This window comes from Andrographis paniculata, unplaced genomic scaffold, assembly GCF_009805555.1.
Source record: "Andrographis paniculata isolate CXL003 unplaced genomic scaffold, ASM980555v1 Contig55END, whole genome shotgun sequence".
NCBI lineage: Eukaryota > Viridiplantae > Streptophyta > Magnoliopsida > Lamiales > Acanthaceae > Andrographis > Andrographis paniculata.
The window spans coordinates 4,932,632-4,951,244 of record NW_026137590.1 but is presented as its reverse complement, the minus strand read 5'-3'; the positions used below and the strand labels follow the sequence as shown (position 1 = coordinate 4,951,244).

At 37.0% G+C, this 18,613-nt stretch overlaps 1 protein-coding gene across 1 annotated transcript; it reads left to right on the top strand.

Annotated features, from left to right (window-relative positions):
* The first annotated feature begins 16,592 nt into the window (after positions 1-16,592).
* LOC127256257 (uncharacterized) lies at positions 16,593-18,023 on the top strand. Its single transcript, XM_051282159.1, has one exon. The coding sequence runs from the start codon at positions 16,593-16,595 to the stop codon at positions 18,021-18,023; it is 1,431 nt and encodes a 476-aa protein (XP_051138116.1).
* Positions 18,024-18,613: the final 590 nt, after the last annotated feature.

Below are 18,613 nucleotides of genomic sequence, written 5' to 3'. Positions count from 1 at the left end.
AAAAACGTCACAAATAGCTCTTTTCCACGAAAAATGAATATTTGTAGCAAATTCCATTCCGCTAGAAATAGACAATTTTTTGGTAGTGCATTGTGCTATCTATCCATATTTTATACACACGCTATTCATAAGTTCATGATATAATTTTATTCTATGTGGTGTATGTTGACATTTTATCTACAGTATTAATATATATATATCTTTGACAAATTATGATAAAATTGAAATATTTTGGGTACTATTTTTAATCTAAGTAAATAATTAAATTATGAAAAAGAATATATATTATATTAATTACACACTTATTATAGTTACCAAAATTATATTAATTATGATTCTAAATATTTTTCTAATTTTCATCATATTATATTGTGATATCGGCAATATATACACATTTTATTCATAATTTCATAATATGTTTCTATTATAGATGATATATGTTCAACAAGTCATTGGTAGTACTCCCTCTCTCCACCACCAATTTTTTCACTTATTTTTTGTGTGGTAATATTTGAATATTAATTATTATATCAAAATATAGTACAAAATACTTATACACTACTAAAAAAACTGTTTTATACTACGGCTGAAAAATCGTAACAAAAAGCCATTTTTCGTGCAATTTGCGTATTTGCTACGCCTTCGTTACGACTTTTTTCCTTAATGTGTACTCGCGTAACGAATGTTTTTTGCCACGCCATTTTTCGTAACTATTATTGTCGGTCAACGCTCTTTAATGCAGGATTTTTGTTACGTTGTTTGTTATGAATTTCCTCTCGTAACCAAATGTCGATCCTTCCGCGCGTGTGTCAGAGCTTCTAGTTACGATATTTGTTAAAGGTCGTCGCATTACAAAAATGTTCCTGTGATCGCCTGTCATATTTGGTTTTTGTTACGAATATTTGTAACGACATTGAACCCGTAATAAAAAATATACTTTCCTATAGTCACGGAACAACCTGAAACAACAAATATCCAAGGACCACTTTTTGTCACGGTATTTCATCCTTTTGTTACGCAGAAATAGCATGCTATGAAAAATAGTAGTTACACTGCAATTGAAATTGTGCGTAACAAAATGACCTGCTGTGATCTCTCCAATACCGAAAGAAATTTCGTACACACATAATTCTATAAACATCATCATTGGCAATACTTGCAAACATTAATTCATAGTAAAATCTGAATCCCAACATTAAGGCACATGGACAGCACTGTTTTTACTGGACAATCTCCATACCTAACAACGAAGTAAAGCAACCCATAAAACAAGCCTAGCAAGCACTACACAGCAACATCATGTTCCGCAAAACGGGCCTAATAGTTCAAACACCAAACCTAACAATAAGCAAGTACGGATATCCATCAATCCATAACCACATCTTTCACCACACGAATTAAAACTACAATGGTCTATGCATCCATTCCACATATAGTTCACACAGCCTCAACACAATCCATCCAAAAACAGGTACGACATACAATCCATAAGACAAACGGGGCAACTAACATGGGTGAATCGGTAGATACGCTTCAGGGACGGCGCATGAGCTGCAATTGCCAACACAAAGATTAGTTTAAGTCATATTTCTTATAAAGTTTGGAAGACAATACAAGAAAGGTATGAAAGTAGATCCGTACGTCCTTGTAGTTCCACTCAATAGGATCTTCACCAACGACATCGCGAAGGGTAGTCGCCCCAGCAATGGTCGGCAAAATAAGGGGTGTGTCCGGGACTGAAGCGGATGTCACGAAGACCTTGACCAGGGAAAGTGTGTCACCTACAGCATCCACAAGTGCAATTTTTGAGTATATTGAGCCGTATATATCAACAGACGTTCAAACTGTATGTATAACATGCCATAACACAGACATTAGAAGTGTAAAGCTTTGCAATTAGAACAATACGAGTATGTATATTCAGACATGTCGTACAATACATGGTATTATATCCATGAATTAGGTACCAAAGCACATTATATCCTAATTTCCTATGTGATTGCAGCTCGATCTATAAACCAATCATTCTCCAATAAAAAAATGTAAACCAGCAATATCATGTACAATATCAAATAAAAAAAATTTTTGAAGTTCGATATCCATATGGCAACCCCCAAATGGGAGGGCTCCATGTATGTGTCGTAGTACTATGTCTCAATGAGATTAACTACCATTTATGCACTAAATACGAGTAAACATCCGCAAATGCAGTTCCAAGTTCAGAGATCCGACCACTGATATATCAAATTATATGTACCAAACTCATCACTAACAAGAGATACACCTTGGCAGCAAAGGACTACATAGGATTTCAATAATAAAGTCAACTTTCAACATTTTTGGGGAAAGTCATAGTGTACCCAAATAGTGTAATAGCAGCGTAGCCATAAACAATGTGATGTAAAAGATTAAAAATACCAGACCAACACAGGAGTCGGCATAATACCACTGATTTTACTGCCCCTATATTAACAGTGTACATAACGCAAGCAAATCCACATATCGTAACATTGTATATGTCTAGACTCAAGAAAACCATGATCATTTGCAGTATGAGGCCCTAACGGTCACAAAACTACGATCCCTCGCCGAGGCATATTAAAAGTTCCAAAAAAAAAACCTTAAAGACAATGGCACCAACCTGGCGCAGGGGGACAAAGCAGAAGTTCCTCCGCAACAACTTTTTTCTTACCGGAATGGGATAATAGAAGCACATGCGTGCCGACCTACAACAAAATATTACAGATGAGTTGGAAACGTAGTAGGCTATCAAGAGTAGCCTAAATTAGGCACTGCACTGATTACTAAGAAACTTGAGGTACGGAATCATACCGTCAGACCTGGGTCGGACACAGGCCTGGGAAGCTCAGAGACTGAATCAATACGAGATGTGCCCTATCATTTATGCACATATCATGGTAAATTCCCATATTAGCCATCCAAATCTCATGGGATACTCATACGAAATGTACAGATATTATGAATACTTACTGCCTGGCCAGTAACTGCTCCGGAGTTTCTGTACTTGAATGCATACACATCAGACTTGATAGTTTTGAACTCAGCCATCATTGCCTTCAACTCTGCAAGTCCATTCTGTATTTGTTCCCACCCTTGCTGGAATGCTACACTATCTGTTAAACTAGTTGCTTAGCTGCGGGGATAAGCTGAACTTGCCGCACTGTCGACCTTTGACCACTTCTTAATCTTTCCCCCAAGGGCCCGTCGGTACAGAGTCTCCCGAACAGAGGGAGTCCGCCCTTCAGGGGGAATCTTGTTTAGCTCATTCTGTAAATATGTCTACGAGAAAAGATTTAAGTGAGGCCGAACTCGCTTTTATTGTTAGAGAGGTACATAATGTCTGAATTGTAACTTAATTGGTACAATAAATTTATTATACCAATATCTCCTCGGTTTCTTGGTCGTCCTTCCCCTTGCCTTGTGTCCAACTGGATATCCAAATCTCTAAATTGTCGGGGTCCTTCCCCTTCGATTTGATCTGCAGCAACACAAGGCCTTATGTCATTGCAAAACACAAGCAACTATGTTTTGAAGAATGTAGGAATGCAGCATAGCATGACTAATTACTTAAACATATTGAAAGGTACGTCCTCGGCGAGAGTTGTGAAGGACTTTCCCTCAGTACGATGCGGAAAGCTTCTTTTCTGTACATTTGACACATTTTTCTTGGATTGAAGCTACGTAAATAAGAATTATTTAGTTCTCACCATAGGCCTGTGCAGATATAACATATATTAATTTGGTTGGTCCCTATTGCATACCTTCACCTTTTCGTCACACCAGTACTCAACCAACTTTGGCCACTGATCGGGCACGATCCTGCTTGAGGGACCCTTCTTCAATGCTTCCTCGTCGTCCTCGATCGGATCGAAGTAGGTTGATTTGATGCTGTATTTCCAATGCCTCCAAACTTCCCTTAGGTCAGCCATGACCACTTTCTCTGCTGAGTCTGGTAATCCGATGTTACTCTGCAATGACATTTGACATGGTTATCGCCCGGTACAAACAAGATAGTAGGACCATATATACAACTATAATGAAATTAAAGAAATTTCATTTTATATAAACATTGCATCACCTGAACCTCCATCCATGCACCCTGTCTCTTCGTCTCCGGTATTTCAGCAAACATGGGGTAATGTAGAGGAAGTCGAGCTCTGTTGCATGCAATGACCCCAATAGCTGTCTTGTACTCATTTACGTCGGGTGAAACAATGCTTTTACCATCAGACGATGTGAATACAAGCATCCTGTGATCTTTTCCCCATCCACGCGGCATTCTTGATGCCCTCTCCCTTGTTTTTTCTTGGACGAACCCATTGGTACAAATAAGAGATTACATGTTATTGTAAGGAGCGTATGTACAAAATTTGAAATCAATTAATGCAAGACATAATCTTAGAAGCATAATTTCCAAACCGCCATCTGATGTTATCTCATCCAATCGTGCCATATCGCCCACCTCTGTTCCTGTCATCAGAGCCGGGTCAGAACCTGGTTCTTCACCCAATAATGGCATATCACACTCTGCAGTCTCCATGTCCTGTATCGGTGGAAGTGTCTCATCATCTGCTTCTGTGGGGGGGATTGTATCATCCTGATCCTGTGTCGGTGCCGTCGGTTCAAGGACTGATGGGATATCCCTAGCATCATGTTCCTGTTGGGGTTAATAGCGTCAGCCTATAACAGTGTTGTACTAAGAGTTCAAATAAGGACCAGTTTCCGTAAAGAAGCCACATTACCTCCAAAATCCCCTATGAATCCTGAAGCACTGGCCGTCGAGTGGAAGATATTGTTTTGTTGCTTTGAGCACGAGCATCACGCTCTTTCTCCCACTCTGATGTGATGGAGCGAAGTCGCTGAAGCAATGGTGAGACCCAAGATCCCTTCCGTTTCGTTGCTTTCTTCGGGGTTTTGCGGATTAGTTGCCTCTACGGGGCTGTTGCGTGCAGAAGCCTAGGTAAAACGTCTTACGGGAGAGGCAGCTGGAACCTGTGACCCTCCTACAGCACCACGTTGAGATTTTGCCATAACCTGCAAGACACAAGCGTTAGGAAGCTGTATAGACCACCATATTAGGAAGAAGTCACAACATAGAGACCGCAGTTAATCCATGTAAAGTGATTCAACATACGGAAATCAAAACCAAAGCTTGTGAAACGACATGCGTGTCAGAAAAAGGTTAACTATTACGTAGCATTATATATATGACACTAGCATTATACTTTATCGTAGCATTAAGCCACATGGTTTAAGATAAGCCGTCCTCCCCACTTCAAAACCTTAAATGGATTCCCCCTGAATAGTATTAAATGGATTTCTACTCCCCGTCACAAATTCTGATCGGCCATTTGTAGACACAAGGCAAATTTCTCACTATTCTAAATTTATTACAGTGAAACTAAGAAGAAAATACAATGATGTGGATGCTAGAGATGAAGGATATATAATGATATTACGTCAAATTTAATATAATTAAGTAAATAATTACTTAATTACGAACATATTACATTACATGCAGTTCTTGCCTTATCTCCACACAAATATTAGAAGTGGCAAGCATATGTTTTACCATTGTAATCATGAAAGGCAAATCTGATGGAAATTCATTAAGCATGCCCTTTGAGTTAATTGTCAATGCATAGATGTGTTTTGAAATGATGAAATTGAATATATTATTCAGTTGGTGCAGATCGATGAAGAGAGTTTCCCGTGCTGTAGGATAGAATTCATGGTGATGATGATTTTCAATCATGCCGACAAAGAACATGGGTCCTCTATATGTTGATTACACCCCAAGTAGAAACCATTTAAAACAAATATGAAATAATTCTGAAATCTGATGGGAAAAAAAAGTTTCAGATTCATAGGAATGCACTTAACACTTCATTGCACCACCCACCCAATAAACAAACATCACAGAAAAGTTGCTACACAGTGGCATAGCATCAAAAACAAAGCAGACCTTTTGTTAAACTCAAAGCTGGGCATCCTGAATGAGCACAACACGCCTGCGTTGACACACGGTCACTTCCTATAAAAAAACATAAGTTAAACATGCACTAATTTTCAATGAAAACAACGCAAAGTACTACATTAATTAAACATGCACTAATTCAAAATATGCATTCTCTCTTTTAGGACTGAATTAGAACCATATATACCACTTTTAGTATTATGTGATGATGGAGGGGCTGAAACTGTATAACACCCTAAGGAAAACCTACAGCAGATCAGACCCCCTCCCCTGCTTTCTTCTTTATTTTCAAAATGGGCTTTCAATTCTCTACTCAATTATACATTTATGTCTATGCAAGGCACATATTGTGTATTCATAACTAACACAAAATCTTCACAATATAAAGGGAAAACCGACGTTGTATACCTCCCTAACAGGAGTAACAAATATAAAAAACATAGCCAAACACTTTTCGATAGTCGAAAATCTTTCTTATGAAACCAGCAAGTATGTACTATTACATAAAATGTGTGTCGGGTCTCATACCAACTGTTTATTTAAATTTGAGATCAGAATCAGCTTTGATGTATCCATTTCCACCCTGATTTTAGGTGTTTTGTATGTTTAAAATCATCATTATCATGTTCGTCATCTAAAGTCTATCCTAACTAGTCGTGGCTCTATTTAAGTCTAAGATACAAGGATTAAATACATTATACAACATAGTGTTAGTTTTTTCAACCATTTAGATGTTTGCAAATGAACAATGAGATACTTGAAGCCCATAATCATGCAGGATTTAGATAAGATGACCTCCACTTTTACAAGGTATTCAGAATTTTCTGCAGCTAGAAGATAAAAAAACTAGAGACTAGGGTAGTACAAGGAATTTAGCCAAAATTACATAACAGCAGACCTGAGAAGTAGACTATAGAACCAGTAGGTTTGAGCTGGAGAAAACTTAAAGAAAGAGAAATATGCTTTTCGTATCCTTATTTACTCGGTAAATACAGACTAAACCGCAACAAATATAACTAATTAACAAAAAATGCAGGCTTTGTACAAGCACAAGTTATACAATAAATTCACAGAACAACAATATATTGTAAGATCAGAAGTATAAACAATGCTATTTCAATCCATTCATAGAGATGAAATGGAAAACATATCCAACACTATAACATACAACATTTAAGCGGAAATCTGAACAATTATCAAATGAGTTGTGTAAGGTATCTCCATTCCTAATCTACATTTTGGTTTAACCTATTATGCTTTATCAATCAGAATTCATTTACTAAATTCAAATCTTTTCCCCTTTTCTCTTCTTCCCGTTTATTGAATCCAAATTCACAAGCACCTGTTGAGCTGAACAAATTGATTCCTCAATTATACAATCTGAACATTAAACTACACCTAATGCCATCACTTGATCATTCGTATCCCAAACTGACTAGGCGTACAAATCACACTAAGAACCCTACTGATTTTGTGTTTTCCTCATTGAGTAGCAAATATCAAACAGTAAAAGCACAACAAATCACCATCAAAACTGCAATTATCCATCGTTTCCCTAACAAAAACCAAAAATGCCCACAGCACATTACATCCAATATCGAAGCCCAGAACGACAAAAGTTTCACATAACCTAGGGGCAGCCCGCTGTGCAGATTTCAACTACGGAATCTCGTTCTAAATTTAGTTCAATTAAATTATACCAATCACCAGAGAAATCCTAGAGTCTTACTAGATATCATCAACAAACGATCTTTCTGCAAAAAAAATTTAAAAAAATGACCTCAAAAGCTTGCTCTAGACACAGACCTGAACAAAGAGAAAACAATCATGGCATACCCAAACCCGTATGAACCTAAAGAAGCCAATTTTTTGTGTTCCTCAAAATATTAGTTTGAGAATGCAACGGACGAAGAACCGTAGGTCCACACTGAATCTTATTGGACAAAACCTAAACACCTTACCTGAACGCCGGCGCCGGAGTAGCTTGTCAATCCAACCAATTTGACGATGATGGTTGTGTCGGCGGAAGGAGGGGGGAGTACAGTGCAGTGCGAGGGAGGTTGGAGAAAAGCGCGGGGGGGGGAAGATTTTAATTTTTTGAAAACTTCAAATATTAAATTTAAATGGAAAAAAATAAATTAATATCATTAGTTACGAAAATTGATCGTAAAAATATTATTTCGACCAAAGTTTTCCTTCTTCTTAATTGTCACGTAAAATTCTGTGTAACAATTGTGCCTGAAACGTTGACCGAACAAAAACTGTTTTGTCACGGTTTTTATCGTAACCAAAATATCTATTTGTTACGATGATATTGTTACGAACCCTCAGCCCATGGTTAATACCCTGTTTTTTGGTAGTGATAATACAAATACAATGACATTTATATAATAACTTATACTAATATAAAGATATTCTTAATCTTAAAAATGATGATGCAAAATATAAATGGGAAGATTGACGATGGACGGAGGAAGTATTCAATTTTATAAAAATGATCCATAGGCAGCTTTTATAAAAGTGAAATATTTTTGGAATTATTTTCAATTTTTAATTTAAATAATACATTTAATTCATGCAAGAAATAAATATTATATTAATTACAAACTTTATCATTGTCAAGAAGATCATATTAATTATAGTTTTAAATTTTATGCAAATATTGACCATATTACATTGTGCTATCGGCCGTATATACGTATGTTATCCGTAATTCCATGATATATTGTCATGTGTATGCAGTACATTCCATTCCTCTTTACACTCAGTGGCAACATTGATCTACGTTCGAAATCAACTTCGCTAAACTCGTCAGTGTGATTCCGGTGCTCGGCAGTCGTCTCATTTACGGTTCACTTTAAATTGTAACTTTATTTGTTGTTGGTAGCATATGTTTGTGCGGGTGCCTTATGTGACTCATCCAGACGCCTAATAGATGCTAGCATATGTTTGTGGCTGGGAGGATGTACTTCATGGTTGTGACTATCATTGAAGTGAGTAGCCATGTATGTGCGGGACTCCAAATTATACTGCAATCTTATCTTGGACATACACCCGGTTCTTATTTCATGAGTTGCCCTTAATCTCGTATTTTTACAGGATTTGCTTACATCCTCTGAAATATTTTTTAAGCTTACTGGATCAAGCATGCTCTTGTCTTTGAATTCTTCCTTATTGCAACAACAATCAATATATTGTATACATTGTAGATCATTTTTCAATTTACTTTTTTTCATCTTGGTTTGTGTTGAATATATCCCACACTGGAAAATATGGGATCCGTTGGAAGCCCAAATCTCTTCTTAACATTGTATAGAGCCATGGTAACCGTATTGGGTTTTGGATCTTGTATGGATTTTCGACTCTAGGGAAAGTGTAGAATATATCCCACATTGGAAAAATGTGGGATTTTCCTTTGGCTTATTTGGGTGAAGGGCCACTCCACCTATCACCACCTTCTTAATTAATTTTTCAACTGTTGCAAACATATGTCTGACTGCACTATGTAATCCGTTACTATAATTGCAAAACATTTTCCAAGCCTTAAAAAAAAAAAACTATTCTTCTTAACAAAGAAAGTATTCTTAAAATTTTTTTTTTCATGAAAATTTTAACAATTTTTTACATTGGCCATTGCTTTTCTAGACATTTTTCTCTCAACCGTGGCTTAGATCATTTTTTGCCATGTGAAGGAGATGAATAATATTTTAGAAGACATGCAGCTCAATCCTTCTGTTGCTTATGACCATAATGCTTTTTCATCGCCCTCAAACGCAACTAAGCTTAAAAATATATTTTGGAGGTGGTTGTTTATAATATACGCTAAAATATATTACACAATTTTAGATAGCATATTCCTCTATGGTTTACATCATATATTGCTTATATGGAAAGCATGCTAAAAATCGTGTACTTTTTTTGTTATTGGGAAAGATGCATACTTAAATATTTTCATAATTACTATAATATATTATTATATTTTAATCTCTAACTCTAATCTCATCTATTGATATACTCTTGAGATGTACGGCACAAAGCGTATCAGCATGGTGTTGATTCTAGTAATCAGCACTATAACAAAAAATTATTGTTACGCATAAAGTACCGAAGTTGATAACAAAATTATTAAAGAGACGTATAAATGAGAAAATAGATATAAATATAACATAAAGCTTTTAATTATCACTACAATAACGAATTTTGCTGGTTAACATGCACACAAATTACACACTCAACCAGCAAATCACAACATGCTCTAGTCCTTTGCAATTAGGGTGAATATTGGGTATCTATTTTAATTTGTTTGTGTATTCATCTTCTCCAAAATTCTTCTCTTATTTTTGTTTTTGAACCCTTCCTGCAAAGTCGGTCATTCCAACCTGCCATTTTGTTCTTCCTTCCCAATGTCTTCCTTGGAGGAACGGGTAAAGCCTCGATTACAGCTCCACAATTTTACTCTCCCGCTATACCTGCAGTGTAAGAAGAATAAACAGAATGCCTCCGCTCCGATGAGCAAAGAGGAGGCGGAAAAGGATATCCTTTCGTTGACTGGAGGGAGGCCCTCCTGGCGACCCAAGAAGAGGCCAAAGCACCTTACTATTATTATATAATGTTCATATAATATTGGTGCCGTAAACGAGCATTTACATAGTTGTTCAATACATTTTTATTTTATTTTTAGTTCAATAAATTCTCTTTTTACGTTAATTTATTAGCAATTTGTGTATGTTGTGTGCATGTTGAAGCATTGGAACTGTTAAAATAATAGTTATGATACACATGTGTAGTTTCATACTTATATGTATATTGGACAAGATGATATTCCTATGTATTACAAGTATAACACACTCAAAGAAACCAGTATAATTGTTAAACACAGACCAAAATATATTTTCATTTTTTAGCGATTTGGGTAAATATAGATATTATTTTAATATGTATTCATTTCCTCGTACCTACTTTAATTTCCAATTTAAAAAAAACATTTTGATTATACTGCATCTATCATCTAATTGTACGTGGTCAAATATTTGGACACCAACTTTAATATAAATGAGTAATAATTATTACTTTTTTATTTTTATACTAAGAAAATACAAAAAAATATACATACTTTTTTGCTAAAAAGGAATTAAGAATTTTTTTTTTTATAACCATCCAAACCATAAATTTGAATGACTTTGACAGTATATATATAAAAAAATTATTTCAATAGATTATCAAACAATCTCCATCAATAATAATATAGAGAAGGTATGTCGTATAATAATAATAATAATAATAAAAATAATAATAGAATGTATGTATGTTATAGAAATAGTAACAATAAGAAAGAGAAGAAAAATAGGTAAGTGAATGGTAACGAGTATAAATAATATCTTCACCACATTCATCATTTCACTTCAATTTTTCATTATCTGATTATAATCAAATCTTCTTATATCTGGGGTGGTTCAGTGATGGCACCGTCAGGCAATCAACGGAAGAGAACCTCCGCTGCCAGAGACATCCGCACAATAAAATGGAGGGCAAGTCAGTCCTCTCTCAGGAAACTGTGAACGAGACGAGATCTGGTAGTCATTGAGACCTGCGCTGCAGAAGGACCCAAAACTAGCGGATGACACCTATGAAGAAGTGAAGACTTGAAACCTGAGGCCCCGTATGGTGATCGGAAAGAACATAGAGCTGAGCATTACGGTCCCTCTGACTCAGCGTGAGATCAAAGAGAATAAAATTAATTTCTATGACAGGAGGGATGAGGCCACCCAGGCGCCCGAAGAAGAGGCTGAAGCACCTTCAGAATCACATCGACGTACGCACATATACAGATTCTTATTCGTAGATTTCATAACATTCATTGCCTTATTAGGATCTGAAGAGATCAGTTTAAGTACCAAATTAATATGTGTTGCAATTTTTCATTTTGTTATTTTTCCACTGCAGATTATGTCTCCTGGAGGATGTCTTGACAACATTTCATAGGGTACATACGAGGTAAATTTTTAAAAACTAAAAATTGTACCCATGTGATATATATATATTAATGTATCATTCAATGTAATCAAATTTTGGTAATTAGTTCATTTGATATGATTGTATGATGATGATTATATATATTGATAGTTAGAAATCGTATGCGTTTTATATTCATATCATATGCGATATTTGGGTGATTTTGATTGGATTCTACCTAATTTATATGCGAATTGTTTATTTGCTGTGTGGAGAGGGCAAATATTAAATTTGGCATAATTGGCAGAAAAAAGAAAATAAAACTAATTAAAGGCCCAAAAGCCCATCTACAAAATAATTTGGGCAAAAATTAAATAAGAAGAAAAAGACACGCCTATTTGGCAAGAGAGGACGGCTAGGGCAGAAACGCGAGCAGGAGACTGACAGATTAATAGATCGCGCAGGAGCAAATCGACAGAGAAAATTTCCCCCTCTCACTATGACTTCATCTTTCTCTTTTGTTCTTTGTTATTTGATTATGGAGTAGATACTTTTCTGGTTTGAGGGGTGATAATGTTTTGGTTCTTTCATTTTGGAGATTCTTGATTTTCTTTATAAAAGTTCTTTTTGATTATCAATATTTGTCTAATTCTGAGAATAGCGTTTGTGATTGTTAGATTGCTTGAATATTTTGGTACCGATATTTAAATTAGTCTGATAATCTAAAGTCAATTCACGTAGGATATCCGTAATTGTATTCGCACTTGAATATGTGACAATCGGGTTGAATAGTTCCTTCCCGGGGGTGAGACAATCAAATCTAATTGCTCATCCTAGGTAGTAATTGTTTTGAATTGGGTTTTTCTAGATTACAATGCGGTTAGGCAATATTCTTATGGGCGCACCTAGGTTTATTTGCTTAATTAGGGGTAGTTAACGGTCGTACCTTAATTACCTACACTGTAAGGAAAAATTGGTTGTCAGAGCTTGTTGATAACTATAACCAATTTATTGATACTTTAATAAGAATTAATTTTATTGAATTAATGATAAGACACAAGTGTCATAACTGCATCATCCCTTGAGCCAGGCATCCCCTTATAGTCAATTTCCCCTTAATTTAATTGTTTTGTTATTTTATTTTCATTAGATAATAAAATAAAATTCCCCCTTTATTTACTGCATTAGAACACGAAGAGTGAATCACACAATCCCTGTGGAGACGATCCCTTCCCCTATATTACGTTAAATTGTGATCACGGATTAGGTGAAATATTTGATTGACCGCGCGACAGGTCATATATCTATATGTGCATATTTAGATTAAGCTAGTCTAGTGTAAGCTTATGCTTTGGGGGATAGAAAAGGGTTTGAACACACTTCTAAAATAGTAGAGAACTTTTGTTTTGGATTTGCAAATTGTTGTTGTTTAGTTTTTTTTTTTTTTTTCTTTTGTTTATCTTATTTATGGCTTTAAAGATCTCATGTTGTAGAATGGAGGGATTTTGTGCATTTTTTTATGCAAAAAAATTGATATCACATTGTATTTATTTCAATTGTGATGTAAATATCAAATTGTACTTTTGAACAAACAAAAATAATAAAAAGTATACCTTAAGAACATGGACGAGAGAGTAAAATATTAAAAAGAAAAAAAAAACTAAAATTGTTTCATCAAAAAGTTTAAAAAAAAAAAAAAGCACGAAATATCAAAGAGCTTTAGTTGATGGAAGAAGTCTTGAATAGAAAATCCACTGATGCACATGCTCTAACAAAATCCTAATCATTTCACTTTTCAAAATGGCGATGGCAAGCCAACATGAAGTATGGAATTGAAAATTTTATCTTTTAAACACGTTATCTCTATCAATATATTAATTATTTATTATTGTAATCCATCAAAAAGAACAGGCTTGGATCACTAACTTGCTCAACGAAAATCTTGCAACCAAATACTCAAAATGACACTACAAAAAAGTATCCAATTAGTTACAATACTTTTAACTAATATTTCGTAGTTACAACGCGTCATTTAGCAACAAAAAATAATTTCATTGATACAAACAAATTATGTACTACAAAATTAATTTCTTTGCTAAAATCATTTTGTTAGAAAATTCCATCTTCGTAGCATAAAAGTTTTAGCTACAAAATTATTTTTCATAGCTAAAATTGTAATACTCCGTAAAATAATCGCTGGAAGTTTGCCGGAGTTGGACAAATTTCATTTTGGGCATAATTTATTTTGGTCTTTTAATGTAATAAATTAAAGGGTTGAGTTTAAATTATAAGTAAAAATTGAGTTTGGGCCAAAGTAAAATAAAATAATTAATAAAGGATTAAGTATGTTATGATAAATAAAAGAATAAATAAAAAAAAAAGGAGCAGCAGCAGCAGCCAGCACGCCCGCCAGCGCCGCCGCCAGCCCCTGCTCTCCCTCGGAGTTCTTCTTCTCCAAAATTCTTCCTTTTGGTCTCTTCTCTTGAGGTAAGTGGGATTAATCTTAGATAGATTCATATGTTCTAATCCCTAGACCCTTCTATTGATATCTTTTTCAATATTCTCGTCAAATGGGTTTGCCCCTAAAGTGTTAGGTTTTGCCAATTTCTTCTATAAAGTTGATTATAATGTTTATGTGAAGATTATTATTGAATTTTAAATTGAAAATCGTAGAATTTTTGGGATGAGTTTGAAACCCTGGTTTTTCCCTAACCTAGTTATGGTTTTTGGAAAAGGATTTACGATTATATTTAAATATCATGATTTTTGGAATTAGACCATGCCTATTGTGATTGAAATATTTTTCGAATGTTTATTTGGCGAAATAAAGTGTGATTATAACGAACTTGTTGGGTCTAATATCCTACTTTTGATTGATTAAATGTTGCCAATTGGAATATTTTGAGTTTAAAACACTCTTTTTGAAATTTGCCTAAGAGCATGTTGAGTATTTGGTCAAATTGGTAATTGAAACTACCCGTCGAGTCCGATCAACTCGTCGATTGTTTGGATGATAAGGCATAGCCTTCCACCTCTGTGCCTTGCAAACACGTGAGGGTATACCGGTATTTTAGGATAACTAGCTAACCTTGAACTAGATCCCGAATGGGCTCGGTCGAGAGATCGAGATGGCGGGGTCCCTTTTAGGGTGATTCCGAGGTGCCCGTCATTCACGATGGAAAGGTCTTTAGACCGTCATCCATGATGGAGGGATAGATTGCGTACAATCCCCTCTTGGTATGTTATATTGGAGACTAGAGGGTTGTGGGCCGTATGGCGCCCCTCGCCAACTAATAATAAATTGATTTACGTGTACTTTTGATTTCGAACCCTTATGTACACATTGTGAAGTTTCCTTTGAGGGTTATGACCCTATGTTTGTTATTTGAAATTATGTGACGTGTCATACGAAGTAATAAGGTTGGAAAACCGGGTCGAGCCGGCCCTGATTAAGGCCTAGTGGAGTTTTCTTCGTGATGTGCTCATCGCTATTATTTGAGAATGAAAATGAGGTATAAGGGAGGCGCTAAAAGACTCGTGTGTGTCAGTTCCCCTTATGTGATACGTGTCATTTTATTCGACTATCTTCTTCAAATGATTTTGTGGCATTATATCGTATTAATTTATCTTCGATTAATTGCGCTTACTCAACCGTTGTGTTGACCCCCTACTTACGATTCTTTTTGTAGGTGATCATGCTTCCGTTATGCCTAAATGATGCATTCACATCATGTGATCCATCGGGGGAAATGAGAACTACCTTACCTTCTAAAATGTTTTGAAATTCGTTGATTGTGTTTAAAGACTACTGCATTTTGTACTATTTCCAATTTATGTTTTAAATTGAACTTTATTTACTTAATTGACGAGCCGGTGCGCTTTAATTTTAAGTTCCTATGAGTTGTTGGTATTTATTATTTAAGCCTTAGCGCCACAACGTAGGACTCGTTGGTTGATGAAAGAGCCTTCCGGTGTGGCGTGGCGGTGACGCTCCGGTTTGAGCCGGCCGGGGTGTTACAGTTGGTATCAGAGCCAAGTTAAAGGCTCATGCTTCTTGGTTAATAAAACTTGAAGATTTCAAATTTTCTAAAAGCAATTAGATTATGGGCTTAGTCGGGTTTGGGTGCATTCATGGCATGCATTGCATTTAATGTTTATTCCTTGTGTTTATGTGTATTTTTCATGCTATCAGACTAATTGGAGCTTATTAGGTCTAGTCTTAATTAGCAAGATGCCCCCTAGGCGTGCTCGTCAGCCACCTGGGGCACCTGATTCCGATGAAGAGGTTGAGAGTAGGCAATCCCAAAACCCCGAGCCTCCAGTTCAGGATCCCGTTCGACCGTCAGACCCGACATTGGAGATCTTTCGTCAATTTATGGGACAGTTCACTCAGCAGCCCCGGAGTGCTATGGATGCGGTGTTACGTCATAGTCCTCCGACTTTCACGGGTCAATCGGACCCGACTATTTTGGGAGAATGGTTGGATCATTTGGAGACTATATTTGAGGTGGTAAAATGCCCGGAAGGAGATAAGACGATGATAGCTGCATATTATTTAGAAGGACTAGCCAATAAGTGGTGGAATAATGAGAAGGCTTCCGGGAGCAATTTGGTTGGATTACCGTAGGAGGCATTCAAGACGATGATAAGGGCGCGCTTTTATCCACCGCACATTCAGAGAGCAAAAGAGGATGAGTTTAGTGCCTTGGTGCAGGGCAATATGACGGTGGAAGAATACTTCACGCGTTTTAATGAATTGGCTGCCTACGCTCCGGATTTGGCAGCGAATGATCAGTGCAAACTGACAAGATTTTTTTGTGGACTGAATAGAGACCTTCAGCGGTTCTTAGCCGGCTTCAGTGTGTCGACCCTTCAAGAGGCGTACGAGAAAGCAGCTAACATCTATCAGGCAAATCGAATAGCGTATGATGAGCGGAGGGATGGGGCCCGCATGGCAGATAGAGGAAAAGGGAAGGTGAGCGAGGGTTTGAAGAACTATAACCAAAAGGATCAATCGGAGAGGTTTTCGGGTACACCCTATGCATCTCGCCCTAAATTCACTCAGGGGAATTCGAGTGACAATCGTGGAGGTCCGACTGTTTGTAGCAGATGTGGAATATCTCATCCTGGAGTTCGTTGTGACGGCCAGCCCATCACTTGCTATTACTGCCATGAGCCGGGACATGTTAAGAGGTTTTGCCCCAAGTTAGTTGGAGCTCCGAATGCATTTGAGAGGACCCCGGTTCCACAGCAGCAAGGTCGTACATTGCCATTGGCACCTCGGCGTGCAAGAGGAGGGGGAAGGAGTGGCCAGAAAGGTCACATTAATGTCATGACGAGAGGGCAAGTTGTGGAGAACCAGGGAGACGTCATGACCGGTACGTTCTTGGTGAATTATTTACCTGTGGTTATTCTCTTTGATTCCGGTGCATCCCTTTCTTTCATATCGAGTAGATGTGCTAAGAGGTTCGAATTAGATTCTCGAGTAGAGGTTTCGGTGGAGATTAGGCTTTCTTCAGGAGAGCTAGTGCCTTGCAATTGTCTTTTCGTAGGAGTGTCTATAATGATCGGAGGCATAGAATTCCCTACTAATGTTTTGAAGCTTAAATTGGCGGAGTTCGATATCATTTTGGGTATGGATTGGTTGGCTACCTATCAGGCCAGAATAGATTATGGTGGGAGAAAGATCTTTCTTCGGAGCCCTTGCGGTGGAGAAGTTGTGTATGAGGAGATTCCTTATCGCCCATCGATTAAGATAGTGTCTGTTGTCTCTCTGCATGAGTTAACTCGTAAAGGTCACCCGTTGTTCCTATGTGAAGTGCATGATGTCTTGGGAGATGGGAGTCAGCTTTTGAACATGCCGGTGGTAAAAGAGTTTGCGGATGTATTTTCTGATGAGATACCAGGTATGCCGCCTCACCGTGAGATAGATTTCACGATTGATATAATTCCAGGAGCAGAACCGGTGTCTAAGGCTCCCTACCGTATGGCACCTAAGGAGTTAGCCGAATTGAATGAGCAGCTTCAAGAGTTGTTGGAAAAAGGGTATATCCGGCCGAGTAATTCTCCTTAGGGAACGCCCATTCTATTCGTTAAGAAGAAGGATGGTAGTCTTCGGTTGTGCATTGATTATCGAGGATTAAATCAAGTTACCGTTAAGAATAAGTATCCTCTTCCAAGGATCGACGACCTCTTTGATCAACTGAAGGGAGCAAGCGTATTCTCGAAGATAGATTTGAGGTCGGCATGTCATCAGCTTTGGATTTCAGACAGCGATATTTCGAAGACAGCGTTTCGAACTCGTTATGGGCACTATGAGTTTACGGTGATGTCATTTGGGTTGACGAATGCTCCAGCTGCCTTCATGGACTTGATGAATAGATTCTTCAGACCATATTTGGATAAGTTCGTTGTGGTCTTCATTGATGATATATTGGTGTATTCTTCGAGCGAGGAGGATCACGCGAATCACCTCAGGTTAGTGGTACAAGTTTTGAGGGAGCATCACTTGTATGCTAAACTGTCTAAGTGTGAGTTTTGGTTGAACGAAGTAGCATTTTTGGGGCATTTTATTTCGAGGGATGGTGTTTCGGTCGACCCATTAAAAGTGAGCGCTATGGAAAATTGGCCCCGACCAAAGACGCAGACAGAGATTAGGAGCTT